The sequence below is a fragment of the Micropterus dolomieu genome, linkage group LG14 (genome assembly GCF_021292245.1).
Source record: "Micropterus dolomieu isolate WLL.071019.BEF.003 ecotype Adirondacks linkage group LG14, ASM2129224v1, whole genome shotgun sequence".
NCBI lineage: Eukaryota > Metazoa > Chordata > Actinopteri > Centrarchiformes > Centrarchidae > Micropterus > Micropterus dolomieu.
The window spans coordinates 16,400,498-16,428,383 of record NC_060163.1 but is presented as its reverse complement, the minus strand read 5'-3'; the positions used below and the strand labels follow the sequence as shown (position 1 = coordinate 16,428,383).

The following is a 27,886-nucleotide window of genomic DNA, read 5'->3' as shown; positions in this document are numbered from 1 at the left end:
TTGATAGGCTTCAGGCTTTTAGTCAAGACCTTATGAGAAAGTCTCCAGAGACGCTGCTGAGAACACTCAAAATCCTCATTACTAAATATACAACCGCATATCTACTAATGGTGAACGGAAACAGACTACTCACACTTGGCTTGAAAAGTAGCAGCTGTGAATTTTTTTAAATTAGAAATGCTTAAAGGGGTAAGCCCCTGCTGCAGATTTTAAAGTTTTTGGCCCCTGTTTTTGTTTGTTATTCAGCAATATATCTCCAAAACTAGGGAACAGATTTCAATGAAATTTGGTGAATGTTGGAACAAGTGATTAGTGCTGATCCAGAATGGATCCAACATTATGAACATTTGAACATTGTTGCGATATTCTCATGAACTATTGCACTCACTTGTCACTTTCCATTAATCTCATAGCTGTTTTTTAATGATATATTTTTCAAGAATAATACAACAACTAATTTAAAGAATTGTGCAGCCCGGACAGAGGTATGTGCTCTTTGGCTTATGGCGCCATCTTTGGTGATGAGCATTGTTCTAGTGTTTGAATAGCACTTCTCAGAGATTACTTGTAAATAAAACATTCTCAGCAAGACTAGGATCTTTTTTTCTTAAACTTTGTACTGGTTACATTGTGATTTTCTCTACAGGTGTCAGATTATTGCTTCTTGAATTTTTCCATGCAAAAAGCACTGCATATTTTAGAGCAATAAGAAGATAATTACTTCCTTGGTTGGGAAAAAAATACAACTTCTACTCTGAGTCTCCTTTACACCAGTGCCGTGTGGCATTTACATACTAACAGTATACAGTGTGTACTCAATATTAGTTTATAAATAGTGCACTAGTTTACATTTTTTGTTTTCTGAAATGTTCCCAGAGCTGTTTCACCACCTGAAAGCAGCTCCTCCATTTCCTTTGTGCATTGCATTGTGTGACAATAGTGTCCACCAAAAGTACATTCTAAAATCAAATGTTTTTTGAGTATACTTAGTTTTGTCACTTTTCCAGTGTGGTGCACTATGCACTGAAAATCTTAGAATTAGTATGACATATTGAACAGGCTTTTTGACACATAACATTTGACATGTTATAGGTGTTACTGTTGCATTAAAATTAATGATGGTTCACTGTCATGACTTACTGGGACACTTTAATAGAACAGTGCCAGCGTTAATGTTATTAGTAACACCTGTGCTTTCCCTACTGTAAAAAGGCAAAATGTCTGCCGTGAAAAAGGTCTATTGGGACAAAAGCTGTCTCCCACAACTATGTAGTAGTTCTAAGCAGATTTTGAGTATAAACATGTAGTGTGTGCAATATGAAAAAGTGATTAAAACTGTCAGTATACATAAAACAAAATTTAAACAAAATTACATTTTGGGGTGTAGAGTTGATAGAATGGACAAATAAAATCGACAAGCTGCTCACAGCTGGAACAAATTAAAAGTAATTGTTGATGGTGGTGAAACAGCTCCAGGAACACCTCGGAAAACAATAAAAAAAAATTACTACATTTTTGGAAAGAAATTTTTCCATCTCTTTGAAGGGTTTAGTCACAGTGGTTCTCCAAAGTTGCAAGTAGACTGACATGTTACACATTTAAAAAATTCCTGTTACTATAAACTGGTCAAGTATGTTTACATTTTTCTGTAGTAGCTGCTAACACAATGACAATAAGTAGGATTTTGTGACAGTTTGTATAGTTTGGTTTATGTTGAAACCTTCACCGTTGGCTGAGTACCAGCTGCAGGGCCTTCAGCTAGAACCCATCTTTCATTGATGTTTCGCCCCTTTAATCTCAGAATCATCTCAACATCTCAAGATGGTGGGGCAGCGGTCAGGGACCCCTCTCTACCACTGGATTTAGATAGTCAGGTGGTTCCACTAAGTGGCTTCTATGTTCCCCAAGCTCATGTCTCTTCTTCGGAGCCAGAGCCAGAGCCAGAAACTTCTCTTTTCTCCTTCTTCAGAGGGATCTTTTCAGCAGCTTTTTTCTTTCATATGCTTCCTGGTTGCCTCTTTCCCATAGATCTGTCAGCTCAACTAAAAAGACACGGTTCTCAGTTGCCAACCACAGGACGATGTCAGCATCTCCTATGGCCACGATTGATGTTCTGTTCTGTGTGGGCCAGTTCTGCACTGTCCAGACATTACAACCTGGAGAAGCTGCTTCTGCTGACATTGGGGATTCTCATTTGCCAAGACTCTCAAGCTCTCTGTAAGTTCTGCTAGCTTCCTTAGCACCTGTTCATGCAGCCACCTGTAACGAACCTGGGCCAAGGCAGCCTAGCAGCCACACAAGATGGCCACAGTTCTCTTCTGAGCCAAACCATCGAGCCAGATCAGCTGGGCTAGGAAGGGTGTCATACTTGGCTCTGATTAAAAAGCTTACTCTATAGTAAGCTATATAGTTTACTGTATGAAATTATTATGTAGTATGGATTTGGGACACAGCTCAGGTATTAAAGGTCCTGAAAGGTAAGTCAATAGTTTTTCCTCAGCTGTGTATTATGGTGAAACCCCAGGACCTGAGAACAGATCTATTACATACATAATTAATTAAGGAGTTTAGCTGTGGCTGTCGGCAGCATTTGTCTTCAGTGATTCACAGCAGTCAGTTGTCCTCACGCAGTCAGGTGTGAGGAGGTTACCTTTCAAAAACTGTCAGATGTGATTTCCCGTGTAACTCCGTGTATCTGGACTAGTGTCCAGACAGACAGGAGCTTCACACTACAGACGAGGTTGGCGGTGCTGGGGGCGAGGGTGACTCTGGGCCTTGGCATTCTGTTTATATGTTAGGAGCGTTGTCAGCCTCCAGAGGTGCAGATACACGACTGCCTGAGCCACTTCAGGAGTGTGGACAGAGGGATTACAATTCACAGCAACTGCATGGGATCCTCCCTTGTGTTGTACACTGGAACATCTTAATCACTGCTTATCGCGCCATTGTGTAACATCACATGATGCTATGCACAGCCCTGTATGCTATTTCAGGGACACCAGTGAACCTTGTTGTATATGTTGCTGCTCTTGTATAGTAATTCAGTGCTCTCTGCTGCGACAATTACATTAAAATAGTTCTAATTAAATACTGTGCAGTAAATTATTCATGATACTATCTTGGTTTGTGATCCCCTTCAGGAATAATTTAAAATATACTTAATTAACACTTTCATTAAAAGCTTCCCTGAATAATGTGCAATTGTTGCTTTTCTTCCATCAGGCATTACATGTAATTGTTGTAATATAGGTTTGTCGAGGGGGACTAAAAAAAATTGTTTATAGCGGTATCACCTGAACACAGCACTTTGAGCATGAAGGGAGGCATTTTTCAGAATAAATGGATTATCAGGGAAACCAGCATAAATGACTCAATAAAACTGTTAAGCAGCCAGCCAGCGGTGGCCAACATGATTAATCGCAGACGTTCCAAGATTGGATTTGTTTTGTCTTTTATTTCTCCTTTAATGACTAGCCGTGAACACCACTCTTAATATATCGCCCATGTTTCTAGATTACCGGTGACTAATGAGGATTCAAAATGGCCGTTATCTACATTAATGTCTTTTTATTTGAAAAGTCAATACTGCCTGTGTGTGTGTGAGGAATATTCTAGTGAGAGGGACTTGCGGTGATCCATTATAAGCCTCCCAATTAAAGTGGTTTTGGAAAGCATTAAGGTATGCTGGCATTTATATGAGTACACGGGTGTACTGTATTTAGAATTTTACTGCTTTTGATATCACTTATTAAAGTAACTACAAGATTTTGCTTCTCCATTTATCAACCAAATCCACTTATCAGTATCTTTACAATACCTCCCCATACATCTGAATTATTAATAGGCTCCAAGGGTATGTTGTCACCTATTTTCTCCACAGAGGATCAATGTCCTGCATTCATGGGATAAATGAAGCTATACTTTACATGTTGCTGTTTTCAAAGTGGTTTAAGCCCATCCATGTTCAGTATATTCTTGGTGGAGGGCTCTCAGAAGGCCTTGTGTTGATGCAGGAGATATAGCTCAATTTAATGAAAGAGTCCGACTCAGTAATGACCCCAGTGATTCATATATTTGTAAAGGAAATCAATCCCACATCAGCTAAGTGCAGAAACAGGATCTTCTGCAGTCTTAAATCTAAGCATTGGGTAATATACGCTAAACTGTAGGCTACATTAAAATGGAACATGTCATTGATGTGTGGAACAAGACAGATGAAGTTCATTACAGAGCTGAAAACAGGTATGAAAACAAAACATTGACTCCAATAACGGGCTGTAGAGAGAATGTAAAACGTAGGCCCAAGGCAGTGCTTTGTCAGACTGGACTGTTGTGCCACCAGCCTGTTGTTCTTTCCATCTATGATTTAACACAGCCAAGCATGGCTAGATGGCACCCAGGAGATGACTTGATTTTCATGTTTGCCAATCTTCCTCTATACCTGCCCGTGGTGGCCATAAATACTCTTTTATGCCTCCCGGAGAAACGCTTAAAGAAGCAGTTTGTCCAAGTTCTATACGGACTCGCATGGCAATATTCTTGATTGATGACAACAGCAAAGTTTAGAAGACACCCCGGAGAGTTTTCCAATCTCATTTGTTTGAGAGTTTTACATTTGAGCATTATTCCTGCTTGGCTGTATTTATGTGCATTTTGGACTCCTCTGTTCTGAGTCTTTTGTTCCCACAGTTCACTAATGAGGCAGAGCACCACCAGTGGCCATGGTCATCTCAGAGGGCATTTTTTGGAGGGATGCTAAGATGTGGTCACCCCAAAATAGGAGTGTTTCTAAAAAGCCCCACAGCGTTTTCTGAGATTGATGTATGGTAGCAGCTTTACACTGCCCCACCCAGCCGCTCTAAACTATCAAATACCTCCCATCACAGAGCAGGGTGGGTCAGGGCTGGGATTAGTTGGTTGCTTTTATACAACATACTTTTTCCCTTAATATTATCGTTGATTGACTTTCACAGTATCATGAAATTATCATAAGATAAAATAAGATACAACTTTATAATCCCAAGATTGCTCAAAATTACAACATAACAATAAAAATAATAGAGTAATAAAGAGTCAACCAGTGCTTAATAGAATAACAAAAAGTAAGAAACATTTAGTAAAATAAAAAGTAATCTTGCACATGATGTGGAATATAAAATGTTGTTTCACAAAATTTAATAAATGATCCCAAGCCAATTGTAATCAAACACAAACAAATCAGCTATTAGAAGTTTTTGTTTTACTTGTGTTAAAAGTTTTGTCTGCATTGCAGCAGATCACAGCTCATTGCTTTGAACATCAATTTCTTTGTATCTGATTTGTACATGTTGTGACATATGTCATTATCAGAAATATACTGTTCTTAATACATAGATTCTGATCCCTGACCCGTTTCACATAAAGTCTAACCTTTTCTTTTAACAAACGTTACTAAGTGACACTCACCATCAACTTAGACCTTGATGTCACCACTTGATTCTTACATGAAAGTTATGTTGATTAGGCACTGACGTAAACAGGGCTATTTGGATACACAGGATTAAATTTATTACTTGCTGTCATCACATCAATCCATGGCCAAGCTAAAGGAGATGACACCCAGACAGAATTAACAGCTTCCTACAAATACTGTATGAACAATGTAATTTCTAAAATAAGTTAACTGTTGGAAGGGGACACCTTAGGGAGTAATATAGTGTGCTGTAAGTTAATGACAGACTGAACAAATAAAGACAAATGTGACAGTGCCTGAATGAACGTTTTGGTGTAAGTCAACATTTTGATGACCGCGACGTAATTAAAATAATTATCTTTCTATGTTAAGAATACATTGAGCTCATAACAAAGGGGGAAAAGGTGGCTGGAGACAGTTCATTAACCTGACCCATGTGTTTCTATATACAATGGGATGTCAGCCATTCAGGATCACTGATATTAATAACCCTGAACAGCCTATTACTATGAGCAAGGGGATCCTACATGACAGCACAATTGTCTGCCACAGTTCAAACCATTTTGGGGGGGAGGGATTTCCACATAAGACATTCCTGTATTTGTGTTTTTGTCTGTGATCTTCTCTCTGGTTTAAAGTGATGGACCCGTACTTGCGATCAGGATTTAGAGACAAAATATCAAAATCTGATGACAGTCGTGGGTTTGTGTGCTTATGTTGTCAGGCTGGTGTTAATCAAAACTTATCAAACCACACCCACACAGTCCTGAGATTAGAGTATTTACTATTTTTTGTAATAACTGATCTACCTATAATTGTTTTTTAAATGAATCATTTGTTCTACAGAAATACTGAAAACAAAACAAATGCATTTGCAGTAAGGCCTCAGCCTTGTACATAGTGCATGCACTCTACCAGGTGAGCCAAAGCCAAAGACATTCAACTAAAAATGATGGGGAAAAAACAACTTTTGCATTTCTGTAATTGATTACTAAAAATGTCCTTGATTTGCTCTGTTGACCAATCAATAAATCAACTGATCACTTCAGTGTAACTGGCTGCCCCCGAGAACATACTACATGGTTCTGACTCGAACTGGCGACCTCAGGTACGGGACGCGACAACGCTGACAAGGAGGCTAAAATCCATGGGCTCTGGCGTCGGTCATCAGTGCATGTCTTAAGGTGTCGGGGGGTGAGGTTTACTCACTTTACATTAGCACAAGTGTAAACTCTGGTTTTGATAATTTTTCATAAGATGGTGTTTTTTTTGTTTGTTTGTTTTTTTTACTGTAGACCAGTGATTCCCAACTTTCAGCCAGGAGCTACGTCTGGGGTATGTGGGTTGTGAAAGACTGTGAAGTAACTCCGCTAATTTGAAAAAATATAACTTATTATCTACAAAATAAAAATACATCCACATATTTGTGTGTAGAAGGAAAATAAACAGATAAATAAACTTATATATTGTTGTGATACTGATCCATATATATATCTATACATCTCCATATATATATATCTCCATATATCTATATCTATCTCTCTCTCTCTCTCTCTCTCTCTCTCTCATATATATAAAATAAGCAATAAACTACCAGCTACGATAAGCCCAGTCAGTTTTAACACAGCTACACATGCTGGAATTTAGAGTTTGTGAAAACTAGTTAGCAAGTGAGCAGAGAAGTTGGAATAGAAAGCTAAAAGTGATGGATAAATTGATGAAACGTCTAGCTCCAAGTGCAAATACAAAGTTGACCAAACATTCTGGAAACAAAAAGAAAACTTAAATATAGTTCATTTCCAGATCACCATGTCAAATTTCAACAAAATTGCATGACATTTTTATAACAGTTTTATAGTCTCGTTCAAATGAACACATCTGGAACATGATGACTAGTATCAATGAAGGGCTTCTTGAGGTCATGTGGCAGGGCTATGGGGAGATCAGAAAAATATCACTAAACCTTTAGGCCTATATCAAGTCAAGTTTATTTACAGTATATAGCCCAATGTCACAAGGAGTTTTACAATCTGTACAACATATTTCATGTATCAGTAAACTCTCTAGACAACAGGGTCAAAGGATCTACATATAGCTAATATCAACATGAATAGCTGTTCCTCAACCTTGATATTTCTATTACTATGATTAATGAAAGTACTGACACATAGTCAAAGATCCGGAGCATAAACTGACAGTGGTGCTCTGAGCTACATCAACAGTGCTGAATCATAACTAGCCACATGGTTACACAGACAGATACACTGAAACGTATTATTTAGAGTCACATTACAGCGCCTTATGCTTTCCCAGTCAATAATGAGATGATTGGTTGGCAGGGGCATGCCTAGTTAGCGGTACATTGTTGTGCTTGATCATAGCTTCAGGGTCGTGAATGTGAGACTGAACAGCAACTGAATCATTAAATGTAAACGGCTGCAACTCCGCCATCTCTGAGGCACTGACATAAGTGTTTTCATGCTGAAGTGAGTGACTAACTTCCGCTAAGCTAAACACGTCTTTGTTCAAACTGGGACATTATGCGCTAAAAGGGACATATACTCCGGGGTTGCTGAAACAATGGCCACTTTAACAAGCAGATTATTTGCTGCTTTTGATATTAATACCAATTACTGCCATAGATGGATGTCTTCCTGTAAACCAGTTCATGTGTTTTATCTAGAGAGCCCAACAAGGAACAATCATTCCTATTTAGACTGGATACATGCAGCATACTCATGTAGAAGAGCAGTATAATTGTACTACAAGAAAACCATGGGCATAAAGACCTAATTGTCCTTAACTACATAAAACAACTGCTGCGATGGCCTTTTAAAAGAGGTTAATTACCTCTGCTTGACAAACATTCTGACTCCAATGCTGCAGATTTCTATGAGCCACATCTCCATCATGTTTTGTGAATCCACATTTGAAAACATTTCTACTGTGAATGGAAATTAAACAAGAAGGCGGCTCTGTTAACCAATAAATTAATTTCAGAGTGCACAATCCATGGCTCAATAAAACAATCCAAATAGCTCAATTTCCACTCTTAAGTTTAAAGCAAATGGGATGCTTAATAAAAACATTGCACTGGCTCTCTCTGTTAAAGAAATCAATAACTAGAGGACAAAGAACCTATAGCCATCACTTAATTCTCTTATCAGTGTGATTTAAGGGACAAGGATGATGTTAAATAACTGTAAATCCTTATCTTTGACTTTGTGGGTGGTTTATGGCAGTTTCAACAGCAGTTCAGAGACAGAATGTCCATACCTTCTGCCGGATACACGATTTATAGCTTTATTACTCTTTGTCTAAAAGAGCAGAGAAACATATAATTGAAAGGAAGAGATAGCAGCTAGCGGGTGGAAGAGCTGGAGAGGGGGCATGCAGGAACTGAGACTAATCATTGCTAGAGACATATCACAGCGACAGTTTTATGGCTAAGGAGCCGGCCCTCTGTTTTTTGGGGGGTCGTTTTTATGAAACAAGCGAGATCCAATTTTCTGATTCATCTGCAAACGGACGGATTGAGTTTAGTATTCTAGTGCCGGGCTTCAAACTGGCCTACATGAGCGTAGGGGTCACCGAGAGGGCTTGGGGAGCTGAAGTCATGAGTTTGCGCTCACACTGTCACAGGCCCACTCATATTTTTGCCCTCAGTGACAACAAGCCTATTGTTCTCCCTGATAAGGCTTCAGTGTGCACAGTAATGGGAATTAAGCAGGGCATAAGTCACAGAGAAATTGGGTGACAGCAGATCAATAGATAGTGGTAAAGCCTCGGGGACTATTACTGAAGAGGACCCCTTTGTTTGTCCACTGGTGGGGAGAGTTAGTGGATGTTTGGTTCTGAATTAACTGTCGAAACTAAGAATACATTGAGCTCATAAGAGAAGGTGAAAAGGCGCTTGGTGACACGAGTTCATTAGCCTGACCCGTGTGTTTCTGAAAACAGTGGGATGTCAATATGAGGTCACATCAACCTCCTTGATTTCCACCCTTTTTTAAACATTGCAGCTGAGATTATTTCCTAGTTCTGTGTTTATTTACTCAGTTTTTGAGATAATAATCACATCAATACAGTTCACCTCCATTGTGTTAGTGTGAAGGCAGAAATCTCAGAGATCTCAAAGCCTATTGACTCCTGAATTGTAAAGCTTTGGCATTTTAAAGCACATGTTGTTTCTAGCTTATTGTTTTCTTTTTAAACATTTGTGGTATTTTGCATATTGTAATATGTTTGGGCTACTGGACTTTCAAATAGTATTAATTGTTATTTAAATTAGAAAGCCTTATCACTTTAAGTTATTTATTTTTTTTATATATACTGTGTTTATATCTATTTGTGTATTTTAAATCAGTTGTATTAGTATGCTGTGTTCAGTGTCGTCCTGCTGCACTACGTACTCACCAAGTCAAGTTCCTAACATCTTATATATCATATTGTAACGACAATAAAGTTAAATCAAATCACCCTGGACAAATAAAATTCAACTATAGGCAAGTGAGAAAATATTATCTGTTGGAATGTGAACCCTTGAATTAATTAATTGTCTACAAAATATTGAAAAGTGCCCAATAGGGCCTCTTCAAATGTCGGGGTTTGTATAACAACAGTCTAACATCCAAATATATTGACATATTTACAGATCCTTACATTTGAGACACCAGAACCAGCAAATGTTTGGTATTTTTGCATGGAAAATTACTTAGACAATTAATTATGCACCTAAACTGTGGTCAGTTAACATCCTGTCAATTACTCAACTAATCATTTCAGCACCACGACCAATTTAGCGATTCATCAAAAAAATTGGCTTTGTTAGCAATGCTGTTTTCAGTTTTCCTTTGTCTACAGGATAAAGTGTGCTAGAGCATGTGGCATATGTTTTTGTGGACTGTGGGAAAAGTGTACAGCTCGATTAGAGATGCCCTGCAGCCCTGCGCTGGAGCTAGAGGATGGAAATGCATTAGCCCCAATCTTTACAGTGTTCAAAATGATTAGCCAGAACATGTGACAACTCCGATAAAACAGATTCCCCCATTAAGTTCTTAAGGCAAATGCATATTGTGGCCATCTCTCCGGGACATTCCCACTTAAATGCACTGATAATTTGTTGTTGCATTGCATTATTCCTGCCCCATAACCAGACCCCAGCTGAGTGAGCAATGTGCCAATGATAACTAAAGATATTAATTAGTATATCGCTATGGCAGAACATGCATTTTACTATTAATAAATTCCAAGCCATTGGGTTGTGATTTAATTATGAATTATGTAAATGGTTGCCATGAATCATTTAGATCTATGCATTTTATTAGCTAAATGGGAGAGCAGAATGTAAGCATATCACAACGATGTGAATTTACACACTCGAGTGATGACAGCACAAGTACAAGAATATTTAGTGACTGACTTGATCACTTCATGTAGGCCCCCTGCTAATGGCAGAAAACATTTCACAATGATGAATAATTGATTCTAGATGTTGTTAAATGGATATTTAAGGGTCATGTTTAGCCATAGGTCTTAGATTTTAAAAGTTCTTTGGTGTTGGCATTAAGATTCAAGCACTGCATTATACATTATTATAACATAATATATATAATATATTCACATCATATATTCTATACATTTAAGTTCCATGCAGTGCAATTTTACAAGCAAGGAGGAGTTGTTTCTTCTTTTTATGTAAATGTTTTTAAATGAATTTGTTGTTGGACAAATAAATTATAATGAAGTCATAATTTGAGTCATTTATGAAACCAAAATGCAAAACAAATTATGTTTATCTATAACCTCAGGCTCTGGGAACACATCTGATGGGTATTTTCACTAGCATGGTTCCAAACCTCTGAACTAGGGCTGCAACTAACGATTATTTTCCCTGTCAATTAATCTATTGATTATTTTCCTGATCAATCATTTGGTCTATATACAATATCAGTAAATAGTAACAAATGCCAATCACAACTTCCCAGAGCCCATATTATTATCTTCAAATGTCTTATTTTGTCTGACCAAAAGTCCAAAATATATTCAAGTACTGAATTACAATAACCCCCTATCTCTCAGGATGTTAGGCTGAATGAAAGAAATGTACAAATGGCAATTCACTCTAATTATAAGTGTAATTTTTCACTACTGTTTGACATTTTATGAACTGACAATTCATTTCAAACATTAATCAATAATGGAAAGATTAGTTGCAGCCAAAAAATAATATTTCAATCACTTGTCAGAAAGATACAGTTAATGTGTAAAAGCATAAAGGGTAGTAGAATGAGGGGGGAACAATCCACTGTCGGACACCTTTGTGTATATGGACATTTGTTTCTATTATTATTTAATAGTGAAATCTATATCATCTACATCTATTTTTGCCACTTTTCTCCTTGTCAAGTTGATGTAGTGCCAGGAACAAAGAGTATATTTGGTTTGAAGAGGACTGTCAAATCAAACTGTCAGGCTGCACTTTTTGATGGAGTCGTATCGCTCACTCATCTGTCAGTCAGAGAGAAAGACTGCTGCCAAAGTCAAATTCGAGAGCTGAGAAGAGCGGACTTACATGACATTTCATTGTCTGGGAGAGCAGAGAAGTCTGATGAGCACAGTTCAACTCTCATTTTAAATTTGCAGGGCATGTTTGCTAAGTAATAAAGTGGAGTAGCAAGTAACGAGGTGGATGGTTGCTACAATAGGTGACTTAAATCTTAACAACTGCTCTAAAATGCTATGTAGAGAAAGATAATAGACTCAAAGTTTCCTGTAATCTGTGAGAAAAAAATAATAGAGTATTGCCTCATCACACATACAAAAGAAGGCCCACACATTTCAGAGCACATTAATCATCCCGGCATGTGACATCATAAAACACTTCTCGCAGACACTAGACTCGAGTCAGGCTGGCCTATAAAATTCAATCATCACAACAGTGTCAGACATTGTTCTGGCATACCAGAAAATTCCCCAACCCGGGGAGCGTGTCTCTCTGCTGGATTGTTATGGTGTTTACTCACACGAGAGGCTTACCCCGAGGCGAGCTCCACACTTCAGCAGCCCAGCTGGAAGCGTCCCAGACCCCTGGAGGAATACTCTACCCTCCCCTGCTGTCCAGACTCTGTCAGTATAAGCAGCAGCAGGCCAGCAGCCAGGGCTGCCTGGGAACTGGAGATCAGTGAGCAGCAAGAGTATTAGATAGAAAGCTATCCATCAGGTAGAACAAGTACGAAGAGGTGTACAGTAATTTAGAAAACAGCACTTGGTCCAAATCTTCTTCCCTGTGAGAATGAATACTACCCTCCCTGCACACCGCCATTGTCACACAAGAACCTGTGGGAAGGCACCGTGGCCTTCACATGCACTGGATTTGGTGCCATCGTTTGTATTTGATATAGCTTCTCTGTCATTGTTTAGAAATATTAGTGTATTTTTATTATTATACTGTTCTGTAAAAAAAAAAAAAAAAAGGCTCATTTCCCCCCTCTAGCTGATAGATTTTTATCTGTCATCCCTTTATTCACTAGACTGAAGTTGACAAAATAAAGACAAATGTAAACTACATCTCCTCCATAGAGTGTGAGGTCATTTTTGCCATAATCCTTTGCATGCACTGGGGGATTGAAAAACTTATACTAATGTATACATTAAAAGGCTGTTAACTTTTTATGTTAGGATTAAGAGTAAATGTGCATGGAATAAGATTTAAGAGAGTGCAGCCATAAATGTTGCTAGTGCTTGTCAATCTGCACTTGCATACTGTAAATGATTAAGGATTTTGATAACTTAAAAGTTTATTTAAGGGCAGATTAGTGAAAGCTTGAAGCATTAAGAGATTTATGTGACCCTGAGCTTGTATTTAGGAGTGTACGTATATTTAACATACATTTTAAAGATTTTTTTTCAAGGCTTGTTTTTCAAACACAACAAAGCAAGCCGTGAGATGAGGAGGTCCTACCAAGATGGACTGCTGCTCTGGCGTATATGCATGGGGTACACCGGGCCTAGGTGTGTCTAAACATTGGCGTAATAACACAAGCTGCACGTGCAACAGTTTCACCCCACTTACTTATACATAGGGCTGGACAATAAAACAATAACAATAATTATCATGATATAATTGTTTTCAATAACAATATAACAAATGTTCAATAAATATTAAATAAATGTTTGATTTTATTCACTTGAATCATACACAAATTAGGACTTAATTGTTTTATTAAGATGTTTATTTTGTTGAGGAAAAGGGACTGAAAAAAGCCTTTACCCATGCATATTTGTTAAAGATTTTATCATAATTGTTTTGAATGTTCTACCTCAGATTTGTGAAGTGACGCACTGTTTGGCATCAAGTATTGACCATAAAGAAGAGTTTAAACCACAATTAACCATCCTGCTCTTCACAAAAATGGTCCAGTATGACACAACAACAAATATTTTAGTATGGCATAAAGAAACAGGCAACTCTGCTTTCCATGGTTGATTGGCTGATAATCTCCCTAAAGTCAATTATCTACAGCACTTATCCCTGCAATGTAGTTAATGTGATCTGCTCCTGACCCCCTGCTCATCTATCTCACACAGATGTAACCAACCTCAACCTCATCGTGGCATCAGTCGCAGATACAGAGTGGGACACACAAGGAAGGTAGTATGGCAGTGTTCACACAAAGTACATTTGTCTGAAGACCTGACTCCCTTTGGGAAATTTAAACGCACCTTCATATAAACACACACACACACACACACACACACACACACACACACACACTCTCTCTCTCTCAAATGTCAGAAACAAACGCAGACACACACAGCGTGTAAACAGATCACATGGTCTCTAATATACAGGGCGCTTTACATCATGCTGCTTTTTTCCACACTGATACTGTGATCAAATATCAAAGAAGTAGACTTTTATTAAAATGTCAGCCATATGATTCACATGTAAAGAAACCAAATGCTTGCACCGAAACAAATACTTAAAAGGGGCAAAAAATATCAGATTTTCATCAGAAAATCAAACGCATTCATCAGAACAGGCTGACACCAAATTAGTTCCTTCATATCATCAGTAGTATTTACTGGAGACAGAGCCAAAATGTGTAACACCAGTGTGAGCTTCACTGCCTTGACAACACTGCCCCTCTCTGTATGATCACCTATACTACATGTCTTCAACCTCAACCTTTTTATTGTCCATTTGTTTTTATTGAATTCCATCCTGCATGTGTTATCTGCAAAGTCTATTTTTTATTCTATATTTATCACATCAATTATTAAAAATCTGTGTTGTTTAGAGTTATGTTATTTTAAATCCTGACTCAAGCCAATCCTTGACTTGTACATTTTTGAGTGGCCTTTTATTGTGGCCAGCCTAAGGCACACCTGTGCAATACCCATGCTGTCTGATCAGCATCTTGATATGCCACACCTGTGAGGGGGATGGATTATCTCGGCAAAGGAGAAGTGCTCACTAACACAGATTTTGACAGATTTGTGAACAATATTTGAGAGAAATAGGCCTTTTGTGTACATAGAGAAAGTCTTAGATCTTTGAGTTCAGCTCATGAGGTAAAAAGTGTTGCGTGTATAATTTTGTTCAGTGTATATTTGTAGATACATATAGTTAAGCAGAAGTTAATTTAGTGGAGTCGTTATGTGGACAGAAATTGATAAATTATTAATCATGTATCAAGCTGAAATGCCAAATATACATGAAAACCAAACTGTCTTATACGTCAGCATTGAGGAAATATACAGTCAGTATCTGTCCCCTTCATAGCTATAACCAGCACAGTGCAGACGAACCATTTGTGAACACTGAGGATGTAGTTTTTCTGAGCTTCGTTGCCATGACAACTGTCCCTCTCTGTATGAACGCCTGTATTACAGGTGTTCATGTAGATAGATTTAAGCTGGAGCTGGAACTGATTATTTTCATTATCAATCCCATTATTTTGTCGCTTAATGGATTCATCTGTTTTTCTTATCTGTTTTAATTTCTTTCAATCAACTAATTGATTTATCAAGTGTTGCATCTCTATTTGTATTAATAAGTTACAACAACAATATATTTTAACATTTATAATAGGGAGTATTTGTAACAGTTTGTTTTTACGGTGTCACAACACGATTTTGTCCAACGGCTTTTATGTTGCAATTGATTTAATGTTGGACAGTGTACCCTTATTTTTTTATAAAATATGCATTTTATAATTGTCATTTTATTTAATCGTATGCTTGTAAAAAGTGTTTGCTTAAGCCAGCTGAAGGCACAGCACACATGCACGTGATCAGGGTGGTACCACCGCCTGAGGCAGGAAAAACCCTGTTACATCATCCAATAAAAGAGCTTGCAGAGGACCTGCATGAGTCTGTTATGTAGCACTATCTTGAGGAAGCAGACGGTCAAATAACCGTCATTATCTGTTCATGACAGGCGTTTTTATTGTTGAGGTTACATCTGGTGTAGAAACTACTCATTTACTCAAATCATGATCTGAAGTGTTTCCCACATGTTTGCTGGGGTTGATGTGTATTTGAAATACACAGTATGACTTTAAAAGTTTTTTCCCCAAATATTTTGTTGCTTATTAAAGCTATTTGCCTGTGAGAGTTTGATTCAACTTTCATGTAATTTTGAAATCCCTCCAAGGCACTGTGTGGTTTGATTATATTGTTTATTTAATTGTTAATTCAATCATGTTACATTGTCCTATTTGGGGACTTTGTGTTAATGATTTCACAGGGACTTGCATACTTTATACTCTTTTTAATCTTTAACTGCAGTGGTAAAAGTACTTTACTTGAGAACAATTTTGAGATATTGTACTTGTAGTATTTCCAAGTTTATGCAACTTTATTTTACACTATATCAACCTGGCATCTGTAGCTAGTTGGGGGGCTAGTTGCATTATAAGACTGCAGATGACTGCGGTTTACACATGAATAATAATAATAATAATAATAATTTACGGTAATATACTGTATATAATAAAAACTGAATAGGACCATTGTGATTACTTCGTCCACCCAGTTGCACTGTTTCATAATTATTGTAAGGTCTCCTGACATCCTCCAATAACAGGGGACGTGGACGTGCACTTGCACACAGCAGTGGGTCGCAACAGTGGGCGTCTACTGTACAACCCTATCACGAGTGCTGTTGAAGGTCATATGACCGCCATTCTCTGTACATGATTTGTTTACGGTTCGTTTCAGCAGGAGTTATTCCAGTCGCTCTCTCAGACCCAAGAGGCCATCATCTTTTAGCCGCAACTTTGTGGTGAGTTGTTTTTCCATGTTAGGTTTGCAGCTGCCTGTGGGTTTCATGGCTCAAGCTCTGTAACATGTTTGGTGAGTGGGAATCGGTCTGGTTCATTGGTGTTATCAACTAACATTACGCATTGGACTTTTTGTTTTCCCATGTTTCGTTTTCCTTGGTTGAGTCGCTGCACTGTGTTAACATTTTCCTCGTTGTATCGATGCTGAACACAATGGCTGTCACGCGGTGTTGTAGTAGTCTAGTAGCACACCGATGTCAACGCAACATCAGTCTTCCACTCTGAACAGCGGCGCTTCGCCTCTTGTTCCAGTATTACGGTACAATGCTCAGCCAACGCGGAAGCGCTTAAACAAGTGGTCAGTTTAATCGCGTGGTATCATAATCGTCGATAAAGCGATGACTTTTCGTAACATTTCCAAAGAGGCACTGGTTGGATCAATCACACTGGGACTTGTTTTTGTCGTCGGTTATCTCTTTGGTAAGAGCAAACGTGTTGAAGCCTAAAGACTTGACTTTAAAGCCGTATAACGTCGCTACAACACCGTGTTAACCTGTCAGTAATGTATGCAGGGTGACGGTGAAAAGGCAGCGTGAAACAACAGTCTTTGGACTCATGTTTGTCTAAACAGTGTTTTAAATCTAGACTTAGGGGTTATGTTAATTATTAAGACGTAACAAGGCAAGTGATGCACTGAGGATTTTGATGCTGCACTGATTAACCCAAATTTGAATCTTATATTATGCTACCTTAAAGCAGCTCCCCCCCCACACACACACACACACTTTTACATCAGCTAAGCATTAAATCCTGTGTTTTACCAGGGTATTACATGATTAGAAAAACATAACTGAATGTATGAACATGTATGTGTCTATTAAAAGTTGAGCAAAAAAGTTTAAAAAAAAAGTATGCATGATCATGTCAATCCTATTTTTGTATTTTTAGAGACTGCCACATGTTTAGATTTTCACAGATGAACACACCATAAAGAGCTGCCCAGTACAAAGTCCACTTAAACTCATTTATTCATTTTCCCTCTATTCTTCTATTGACCCTCATAATGGTAATCACAAAACTGCAAAGAATTAAAAATGTGAATATCCAGTGATGTACAGAGTTCCTGAAGTGACATGTCCAAGCACTAGTGCATCCACCAGATGAATTTTAGAAATGCTAGTGCCTGTGCAAACCAGAAACATAGGGACAAAGATGTCATAAAAATGTGTTTGTAAACTGATTCAGTGTATTTGCCCTCAAGATGTCAAGCTATATTGTCTGACAATTTCCAGTATTCATTTTATCAGTTTGTGCTGGTGCATTGATTGCATTTCCCCACTGAGATCATTTAAGTGTGATCTGATCTAAATCAAATAATGTAAATTAACTAGACCAGACTTCAGTTTCCCGAAAGAGACTGGATGGTAGGTCCCATGACATCATCATCCTCTTAAGATCCTTATGATTGTTTCTTGGTTCATGGTTCATGTTTGCCCTCAGGGAAAAAGAAATCTTCCAGAATGAGCATCTCCAAAAGTCATTGCGGGGGAAAAGACAACCCACTGATGCAGTACGTCCTCAATCACTCCATGAGGGAGCATCCAGTCTTGAAAAACCTCAGACTGGTAAGGATGTCTTTGGATCCGCAATACTAGTGTGCTCTGGCACAATTATGCCCTCCATGTCATATGATGTAATCATTTTTCACAGTATAATTTGTGATTGTAATGCAACTGGTTTCTGACCAATGCTTTCAGAGGACAATGGAAGACCCCTGGCACATCGCGATGGTTGCCTGTGAGCAGTCCCAGTTCATGGCCAATCTGGCAAAGCTAATAAAAGCCAAGAAAGCAATAGAGATTGGTAAGGACCTCACATCTAGTTTCTGAAGTATGCTCATCTGCCACAATCCCTAACTTGTTCAGACTACTTCTTTACATACACACATTAAAACTAGGTTACTAGGAGCAGTAAGACTGCCCAGGAAATTTACAGTATATTCTCTGTGTAAGGAAGGCGGCTTTATTTAAACACATTTCACTTTTTATTTTTACTCTGGCAGTAAAGTTCATTTGAACTGAGTCTGATCATTTATGAACTTGGGTTTTGATGCTTCCATACATAGATGTTTTATGTGTGTTTTGTCATTTCTATACTTTGGAGCGGAACAAAAGTTATTTCATTTTTGACTGTATGTATTGCCTTTTGAAATGAAAAAAAAAGAAAAAATGAACTTGAATCAAATTATTTGTAAGTCAAGAGCGCAGTGCTGTTACAAGCAATACTTTCCATGTCTGAAGTTAGGCACATGCACACATGCAAAACACTAGCAACCTGGTTCCATATAAGTGGCCACAAGAAATCGAGCTGGGTCAATCAGGTTTCTCTGACAGTAACTTAAGTGCATGTAAACACGCCACCTGTGCAAAAACAGAATGTTATTTGGAGTTACACTTAACGTCTCCATTTTGTCCTTTCCATTGTCATCTGTCGTACTGATTTTAGTGCCCTCTCATTGCAGGAGTATACACAGGTTACAACACACTGAACATGGCTTTGGCTTTGCCTGACGATGGAGTTGTGGTGGCATGTGATATCTCTGAAGACTACGCCAACATTGGCAAACCCTTCTGGAAAGAGGTACCATTTACGTATGTTTTATTATTTGTCAAAACACTGTATTATCATGGGGTTCATTATATGATGTGTAATACTGCTGTATTGTTCCCATATTGCAAAGTGATGATCAATGCAGAGGATTTTCACACACCACAGGTAACAGACGTGCTGTAGTTCTCTTTAACGCAAGTCTGTGCATCTGCATGTTGAGACTTGAGTGTCTGTTAGTATGTCTGCCAGAGGGCGTGGCACACTGAAAACAATGACCAACCCAAGTCTTTTAACAATCCTGTTTGGACATTTGTTTGTCATTTATGAAGCAAAAAATGACACACATTTGCTGGTTCAAGCCTCTCAAATGTGAGGATCTGCTGTTTTCCTCCGTTTTATATCAATGTGAGTTTAATATCTTTAGGTTTCTGTCAGACAAAACAAGCGATTCACTGGCCTCGCAGATATTTTTATTGACATTGTTTACGATTTTGTGACACAGCCTAAATGAGCAATTTAAATTTGTCAATGAATATAACCATTAGTAGCTATGGGACTGTGACTATACAATATTGCTATAATAAAACGGTGAGCAAAAGAAGCATCGTTGCAAACAGAAATCATTAAAAAAAATTTATTTGCATCAACACCCCCTTCAGAACTTAGTTTCATGACTTTTAAGTTTAATCTGATTGGTCAAAGTCAACAAAGGCAGACTTCCACCTCATCAATATTTCTAAATACACAGTATTTTGAATACAGTAACTGCTCGATTACTAGATTAAGATTTCTTTTAGGGTAAACATGTTTACATGCTTGTTGTTGTTATACATTCTTGCATTCATGAGAAATTTAAATATTTTGAATAGGCCTAACATGTAAACTTATAATCAGCTTTATTCATGCTGATATCACTATATCTTATTTTGATTCATTATAAACCAGGAAATAGCAAAACTGGGTTATTGTAAACATCACGTCTGCATAACCAACTCAAGACAGAATATTATCATGCATGCAAATACATTCACAAAAGACATCCTGATATAAAGGAAATACATCTCATCTGTTAGCAGACAACAAATCTGCTGCACTCTTACTTATTTTATGTTTCTTTTTGTCTACAGGCCGGTGTCGAGCAAAAAATTGATCTACGCATACAGCCAGCATCGAAAACTCTAGGTACAGTAATGCATCTATTTTCTTAACTTAAAATTTGACAGGAGACATACAATTTCCTGATACAAAGGTTACATTCATGAAGGAAACACTATCATAAGTTTCAAAGTACGGTCGTTTTGTAATTCCATTTAAAAAGGTGTGACATCTGCCTAATTTAATTTTTGATGCCTAAAAGAGGGTCACTGATTATATGACAAACTGAAAACGTCAGCTCATAGCAACCATGTATTATTGATAAATGCAAAAGCACTATCCCCTTTGCAGAAGGTGCCATAAAAAAGCTCAGGGAAGCAGCTGTACACTGCTCTATTTAGGAGACATTTGCCAAACCAACCAGTTAGTCCTCACAATTAAAGTCTTTTTTCATCTTTACAAAATGTAAAGACTTTAAGGATGAGGACTGTGTGACTGGTTTTGCAAAAGCAGCGCACAGCCTCTTTCTAAACGTTTCTATGGGACATTCCGGGGCGGTCTCTGACGCAGTACCTCAGTTTGTCAGTAATGTAGCCAGGTGAGACGTGAATTGTTTTGTCACCTGAGGCTTTAAGTCACAGAAAAACATATAATAGATATATGGTTACACTAATTCAATTATTTTGTGATTAACTTAAGAATCTGTAGTTTGTAAAAAAAAAATATATATATATATATAAATAAATGTCCCACGATTAGGTGTGTGATAATAGCGTAGACATTGTTAAAGTATAATTAAAAGCGCAACTAACGTTACCTGACAAACACACATTGTTCCAGTGGTGGCCCTAAACGACTTTCCTCACAATTACTGATTATATGCTAAACTAATTAAGTTACCATTTGGCTCAGCAATCGGGTCCAACTTAGCAAGCAGGTGTGTTTCAGCTAAAAAGTCTCAGCTAAGATAGTCAGATGCTTGAGAACACAGATAAAGACAACATGGTGGTTTGTACCCTAAAGTATAACATAAGCTATCCATTGCCTGGATACAGTTAGCTAACGGCTAACTTTACACACGTTTTGTTAACGTTACCTGTTGTCTCGCCAGGCAAGGTACATTTGCTGCTCTTCTCTTCATTCTTCGCAGTTTATTTAAACGTAAGTGTGAATTATTTCCGAATGATTTGATTACATAAACATGTTTTAGCAATACGTTTTTTCCCCGGCTGAGTTCAGCGCAGACTAAACGTAGCAAAAGGGATTGTTTTCCCAACAGAAACGGTGGTTCCCTGAACACCCTGTTGTGTACGCAAGCGCATTTCCCTGCCTTTTTTTAATTTGATTTAACCCCCCGTCTTGAATCAAATGTTAAACAGTGGAGTCACCGTGACGACGTAGTGTGACGTTACATCTATAAACCATCGAAGAAGCCATCACGTGGCCTTGCTTTGAATTAAGTTTTCATAAAAATAGTACTGTCATATTTATAAAAGGAGAAATACTTAAATATTTTCTTGGTGTTTCTGTCGCATATAATCTGAAGCATTATTGACTTATGTTCCGTCTTATTTCTTGCAGATGATCTCTTGTCTGATGGCCAGGCTGAAACATTTGACTTTGTCTTCATTGATGCAGACAAAGTTAGCTATGACATCTACTTCGAAAAGTCTCTGAAACTGTTGAGGAAAGGGGGCATCATTGCTATTGATAATGTAAGGATTTCACCCAAAATAAATAAGAGTTCTTGCAGTATGGCTTGCAGTAGGGTATTTTAAGCAGCTAATCCCCTCCTGTTTTGTTTTTTTTCTGATCCTGCAGGTGCTGTGGGGTGGTAAGGTGCTGAATCCGTCTCATGACGATGCAGACACTCTGGCCATTGACAAGCTCAACAAGAAGTTGCACCGAGATGCTCGAATCAGCCTGAGCATGCTCACCGTGGGAGATGGGCTCACACTGGCTATCAAACTATAGGATGGGTGTCTGATAAGTGTAAAGATTTGTAGGCTATGGTAGTTAACACTGTGATTCTGTATTCTTAAAGCTAGGTGAATTATTTGAGGGGTATATGATGGTGAAACATACTGCACGTTAGTGATCAACCAATTTGGGCTCTTTAATGGCTGATGCCAATATTTAAGAGAGCAGGGCAGCCGATGGCCAATTTATAATACCAAGATCAAAACAAAGAGAAGTCATGTATGATTCCATTTATCTATAGAGAATACAATCTAATATACATTATCTTAGCCAGTAACATATTGTTTTAGATTACATTATTATTAATGAAATAGAAAAATACATTGGGTTATGTGGGGGTAGTTTGGCAGAAGAGACATCATTCAACTGCATTATTCTCTATAGTAGAACACTAGCGTTAGAGAAACATATTAACATTTAGGAAAGAGGACATGAACAGCAGCCACACTTGACAAGGCTGCCTGCAGATGTGTCCGCAGACCATAGCCGCAGACGTCTTTATCAGCCTGTGGTCAGGCGTCGGCCAGTGCCGATTCTCTCAAAAGGCCAGATATCGGCCAACCAATGAATAATCACTACAAATAGGACTGCTGTATGTAGTATCATCTGGGGTCATGTCACTAGAGGTTAATTTGGAATGTATGGAACATTGTATTTTTTACTTCAATGTAATTTCAATGCCAGTTTTATTATTTTAGTATCTGTAATAATTTACTGACTGTTTATTTTACAGTTATAAGACAAAGTGGAGCACTTGAATAAAACACTGAATAAACTTGATTTTAAAACAAGACCAAATGTACATGCTTTTTTTTGTTTTTTAGTGCATTATTATTTAGCTGAATTCATACCCCTCTTCATGCTGTCCAATTATACATATTGTCAAACTACAGGAGAGAATGTAGGTTGGTTTCAGGACTTTATTGCAAAGGTTAGACATGTCAACACACAAACCTCCCCTAGTGTCGCAGTCCTCAAAATTGGGAAGAAAAGTGGATGATTGACTCAGATTTTCTTTTCACTCAAGTCACACTGAGGAAAAGAATGGAAAACAATTTTGCATTGTCTTGCAACTTAGAAGCAGGTGTTTAAGGTAGCGGAGGTCTCAAACTTTACATGCAGCACAATTAAGCCACTCTAGAAAGATAAGGGAAGACCAGCCAATAGATTGGCTTCAATCTTGATAAGCATATTTTGTTGGGAGTAACCCCTCCCAACAGGCTGAACATCACTACCAAAATACAAATAAAATGTGCAAATAAAACAAAAGGAGAAAGAGAGCTTAAATAAGGTTATATTCTATTGTGCAAAACAACAGCTTAAGATTTACATTCTACATTATCACACTTTAGCAAAATAACAAGGTTTTGTTTTTTTGATATCACTCCTTGACATGGTTCACCCAGAGGAGGGATTTTCTATCACTATGGAGGATAAATTGGCAGAAGGAGTAACTGATTTATAAATACATTTTGTAATTGAAACATGACTACTTATTGTAACCACAATGAAGGGAGGCTCGTGGAAAGGACTTCATTTTAACAGTGCTAGAGAACTGGGATTAATTTGTTTGTTTTGGCTTTATCTCTTTAAAATATCTGTTGCTGACCAAACTCGCTCAGGGTCAGATTCAGCTAATATTGCTCTTCTTCTTATGAAATGAGCAGACCCCTCATGCCTCCAACTCCAGACCCAGACCCAGTTTGTGACCACCAGCATTGATATTCTTCCCATCCACCAGCGCAGAGAGGATTAGTTTCATACCTGAAATACACAGGTTTATAGTGTAAAGTTAGTGAAGAAGCAGTTCATTGTGTTTTTAGGAGTTGTATATTAGACTAGAGATGGTTCTCACCAGGCCGCAGAGTCTGGGTGTATCCAATTCCTACCAAGCTGGCATTATTCACCTTAGCCTGGAGAAAAAGCGACAAAAGTACATGTATGTAAGAGTACATTCACTACCACCCACAAGGCTACACAAACTTCTGCTATTTCAATTATCATTTTAAATACTGTATGTACTTTAAATTTAGTAAGCAAACAACAGTTAATGACAAAAAATGTTAAAACTAATCTCCACAAACACTAGTCACGTGTTCCTTGGCCCATAGTCTAATTCCTGACAAAATTTCACTGAACACATGTTTGAGATACCCTGCTGACAAACATTTGGAGAAACATAACTTTCCTGGCAGAGGTAAAAAAAAAAAAACAAAAAAAAAAAAATAGACACTTACTGATATGGAGGCACTGGAGTCTAACTGGTATTTGGCAGCAATTCCAAAGCGAGTGCCGTTGCTGCCTGCTGTCCAGGCAAGATTCACAGCAGTCTCCAGTTTGTCGTTTACCTTCTGGTATATGGATCCACCAAACTCTGAACCATCATTTCTGAAGGTGGGTGGGGGGGGGGGCAAAGAAATGTGCAATATCTTGTTATTGTTATATAGAGCACTGTAGGTCTAGACCATACTCTTTCTAATATTTGTTGATCTTAAAAACTTACACATTGGTGTGGAGCTGGAAGTCCCCGGTCTTGTAACCAACTGCAAAGTTGCTCTTGGTCAACTTGGATTTGGCTGTGTCCAAGGTCATCTGGTAGCCAGCCAGCCAGCCCTCGTAGCCAGCCACCGCTGCTCCATGGATAGTAGGACCAGCAAAATCTAAATCTACATCTACACCAGCATTAAGGTATTCCCTCTTATAACCCGTCTTGACCTTGCCGCTCTTCTTGCTAGGAAATTAATAAAGAAAAATGAGAAAGTAAAGTGAGAAGGGTGTGTTCTCTATACAGTGATTGCAGGTCGTGATTTTAAGATTAACACAAACTGTAGCTTACCCAGTATTTGGTGAAAATGTAGTGTCAAAAGTAAGTTTCAGCCCTTTGGTTATCTACAGAACATAATTCCATCAGTCACACTTTAATTTAAAGCTGTTTCATTAGTGGGATGATCAGCAACATGGAGTTTTCAAAGTACCTGATCCTCGATACAAATTTCTGTTCCAAGTGTGTTTTCCGTGGTCCACTTCTCTGTGAACGTCAGCCCATACTCAGCCCACTTATACTTGGTTTCTAGGGTTCCTGTGACTTTGCTGGTGTCTACGTTGGATGAGCCAGACGTTTTAAACTCCTAAAGTAAATACAAGAGGAAATGAATCCAACCTGGAAACAACAGAGCAGTTTGAAGTACGCCCACTATTACTACAGTGCACTGCAGTTGAGAAAATACAGTAAAAGGCAGATACTAACCTTGATAAAAAAATCATCTTGTATCAGCTGACATACACTTCTAAGATGAACAACGATTTTTGATAAGGTTCCCTTAAACTAAAGATACGTACTGAACATGATATTATACGGTTGAAAACTGAACTTGTCAGCACTCTCATGGACAAACTATGTTTCATGACCACAAACATATTTGGCATGTCGGTACTGGCCGTTCTTTTTACTTATCAGCCAATATACATGCTGATAACATTACATCTGTGGTAATCTACAATCAGCTAATACCTGCAGTGCACCACTGTATATTTATAGTAACAGCTAAACTCACCACTCCACTTGAAGACTTTGTCTTCACATCAAGCTTAACCAGCCCAAAACCTGCAAGGACAACGACAGTTAGGGACTACTTACTGTGCTTGGCAATTCATTGCAAACAGCCGGCCTGTCCTCCGAATGGCAATAAATACACACTTATAAAACTGCCTTTTATCTTGCTTCCAGTTACCATAGCCCTTGTTGAAGATGTCCTTTGCTGATTTTCCGAGGTCTGCATATGTTGGAGGAACTGCCATTTTGACTGTTACAAAAAGGACATTTCAGAGAGTTTAAATGGTGACAAAATTACTTTAAACATGTGTGCAAAAAAGTAAGACAATTACTTATCTGTTAACTGGTGAAGTCTTTAAAAAGACAGAAAGTTTAACTACAAACAGAGCTGTGGTTATCGTTGAGGACGCTGAGATCATGTTCCCTGGAAATCTGTGCATTATAGCAACCTTGAGGGAATTTTCATCCTACAGTTTCTTCCTACTAATTTTTTTAGACTCAAGTGTACTTAAATTTGACCAATTTGGGGCCCAGAACAAAAAAAACAATGGTAATAACAGAAAGGAGAGAGTGAAGAAGACTTTTAAACAGATTTTAGATCTTGCTGAGAAAAACAAATTTATTAAGCAAATACATTAGTCAGATTAAAAAACATTTGGGGAGGAGGCAATGGGGCTACTTGACAGTAGGCTATTTCTAAAATCGCTGCAGCTTTGACTGCATTTGGTTACTGGTTTTGTTAAAGTAATGTTTAAACTCTAACTTATTCTGTTGAATAGTTATAAGGTGCTGTCACTGGACTTGAAACATTTGTATTGGCAGACACCTGCTCCACTTGATTTAGAGTCATCTGGTCTCCATTACTCTCAGATTCTGTTGTCACGTCTCCACACTGTCAAGGTTAGACCGGAGCCTTGTCTGAAAATGTCTGCTTCCCAGGAACAAGATCGTAAAAGGCTAAAGGTGTGACACCATACCTGGCAAAACTATATTTTCTTTTTCTTTACCACTACTAGTACAATTCGGCATAAATATAATTATCAAAACAACCGTTTGTAGAGTAACGTTTTGGATTAAATGGGGAATCACGATCAAACTTAACTGAATTAGAGGGATTTTCTCGAATGAATTACATGTATACGCAATTGAGGATTGCTTATTCGTAACAGTTACTTTTTTACTATTGAATAGGTGTGAACCTTTGCCAATGATGACAAATACTACACTATTACCGGTGCGTGCTTCAGTATTTTGAAGGAGTTTGACCACACGAGGATGGTAGCGGGCGTTTTTTAGCTAGCAAATGGGACGTTTGATAACCATCTTTCTGACATTACAACAAAATACAACATGGGAGACCTGAGTACTTATACAACCTATTACTTACCGAGTATTGCTGTTGTTGGGAAAGTTGCTGTCAACTCAACGAGCCGGAGAAAACGGCAGAAAAAGCAGTAGGGACCGGTGTAGGACGATATGGAGGAGACACCGCAACAAACACCCTCCTGACCTCGGCGCCGCAGGACCCGAAACATAGCTGTTTATTTTGTGCCAGTCTGAAATCGGTGCGAGTTGCTAATTTTGTAATTCTCGGCGAATTACAAAGTATTTGTTGTATAGTTGGAAACAGCAAACACATTTGCAAAAGTCAAAATTTTTGCCAAATGTGTACCATTCCATACCGGTGTAACACCAAAATCTGTGACCTATCAGATTCTGTGCCAACCCCAAACGACGATGTTTTCCTAACCATAACCAAGTACTTTTAGTACCTAAACCCAACCAAGTACTTTTACTACCTAAACGCAACCAAGTACTTTTGGTGCCTAAACCTAACCAAACTGCAGCTGCTTCACATCGTCAACAAAGCCTCTGGCCCTTAACTTCCCATTTGGGTCACAGAATCTG

General features: G+C 38.2%; 2 protein-coding genes across 3 annotated transcripts; one reads left to right on the top strand and one right to left on the bottom strand.

The window, feature by feature from the left end:
* The first annotated feature begins 16,614 nt into the window (after positions 1 to 16,614).
* On the top strand, positions 16,615 to 23,218 carry LOC123982774 (catechol O-methyltransferase domain-containing protein 1-like). Of its 2 annotated transcripts, none has more exons than XM_046068609.1 (7): positions 16,615 to 16,742; positions 18,241 to 18,365; positions 18,498 to 18,603; positions 19,262 to 19,380; positions 20,478 to 20,532; positions 22,027 to 22,160; positions 22,267 to 23,218. In XM_046068609.1, the coding sequence occupies exons 2-7, from the start codon at positions 18,261 to 18,263 to the stop codon at positions 22,417 to 22,419; spliced, it is 672 nt and encodes a 223-aa protein (XP_045924565.1). In that variant the 5' UTR covers positions 16,615 to 16,742; positions 18,241 to 18,260; the 3' UTR covers positions 22,420 to 23,218. The 2 variants fall into 2 exon arrangements, with proteins under 2 accessions (XP_045924565.1, XP_045924564.1); XM_046068608.1 differs by lacking the exon at positions 16,615 to 16,742 and adding an exon at positions 17,072 to 17,220.
* A 109-nt stretch (positions 23,219 to 23,327) lies between these two features.
* On the bottom strand, positions 23,328 to 27,528 carry LOC123982773 (voltage-dependent anion-selective channel protein 2-like). The gene is made up of 9 exons (XM_046068607.1): positions 27,366 to 27,528; positions 26,157 to 26,228; positions 25,980 to 26,029; positions 25,401 to 25,553; positions 25,262 to 25,314; positions 24,929 to 25,156; positions 24,663 to 24,813; positions 24,281 to 24,338; positions 23,328 to 24,189 (listed from the first exon to the last, which is right to left on the bottom strand). The coding sequence occupies exons 1-9, from the start codon at positions 27,511 to 27,513 to the stop codon at positions 24,098 to 24,100; spliced, it is 1,005 nt and encodes a 334-aa protein (XP_045924563.1). The 5' UTR covers positions 27,514 to 27,528; the 3' UTR covers positions 23,328 to 24,097.
* Positions 27,529 to 27,886: the final 358 nt, after the last annotated feature.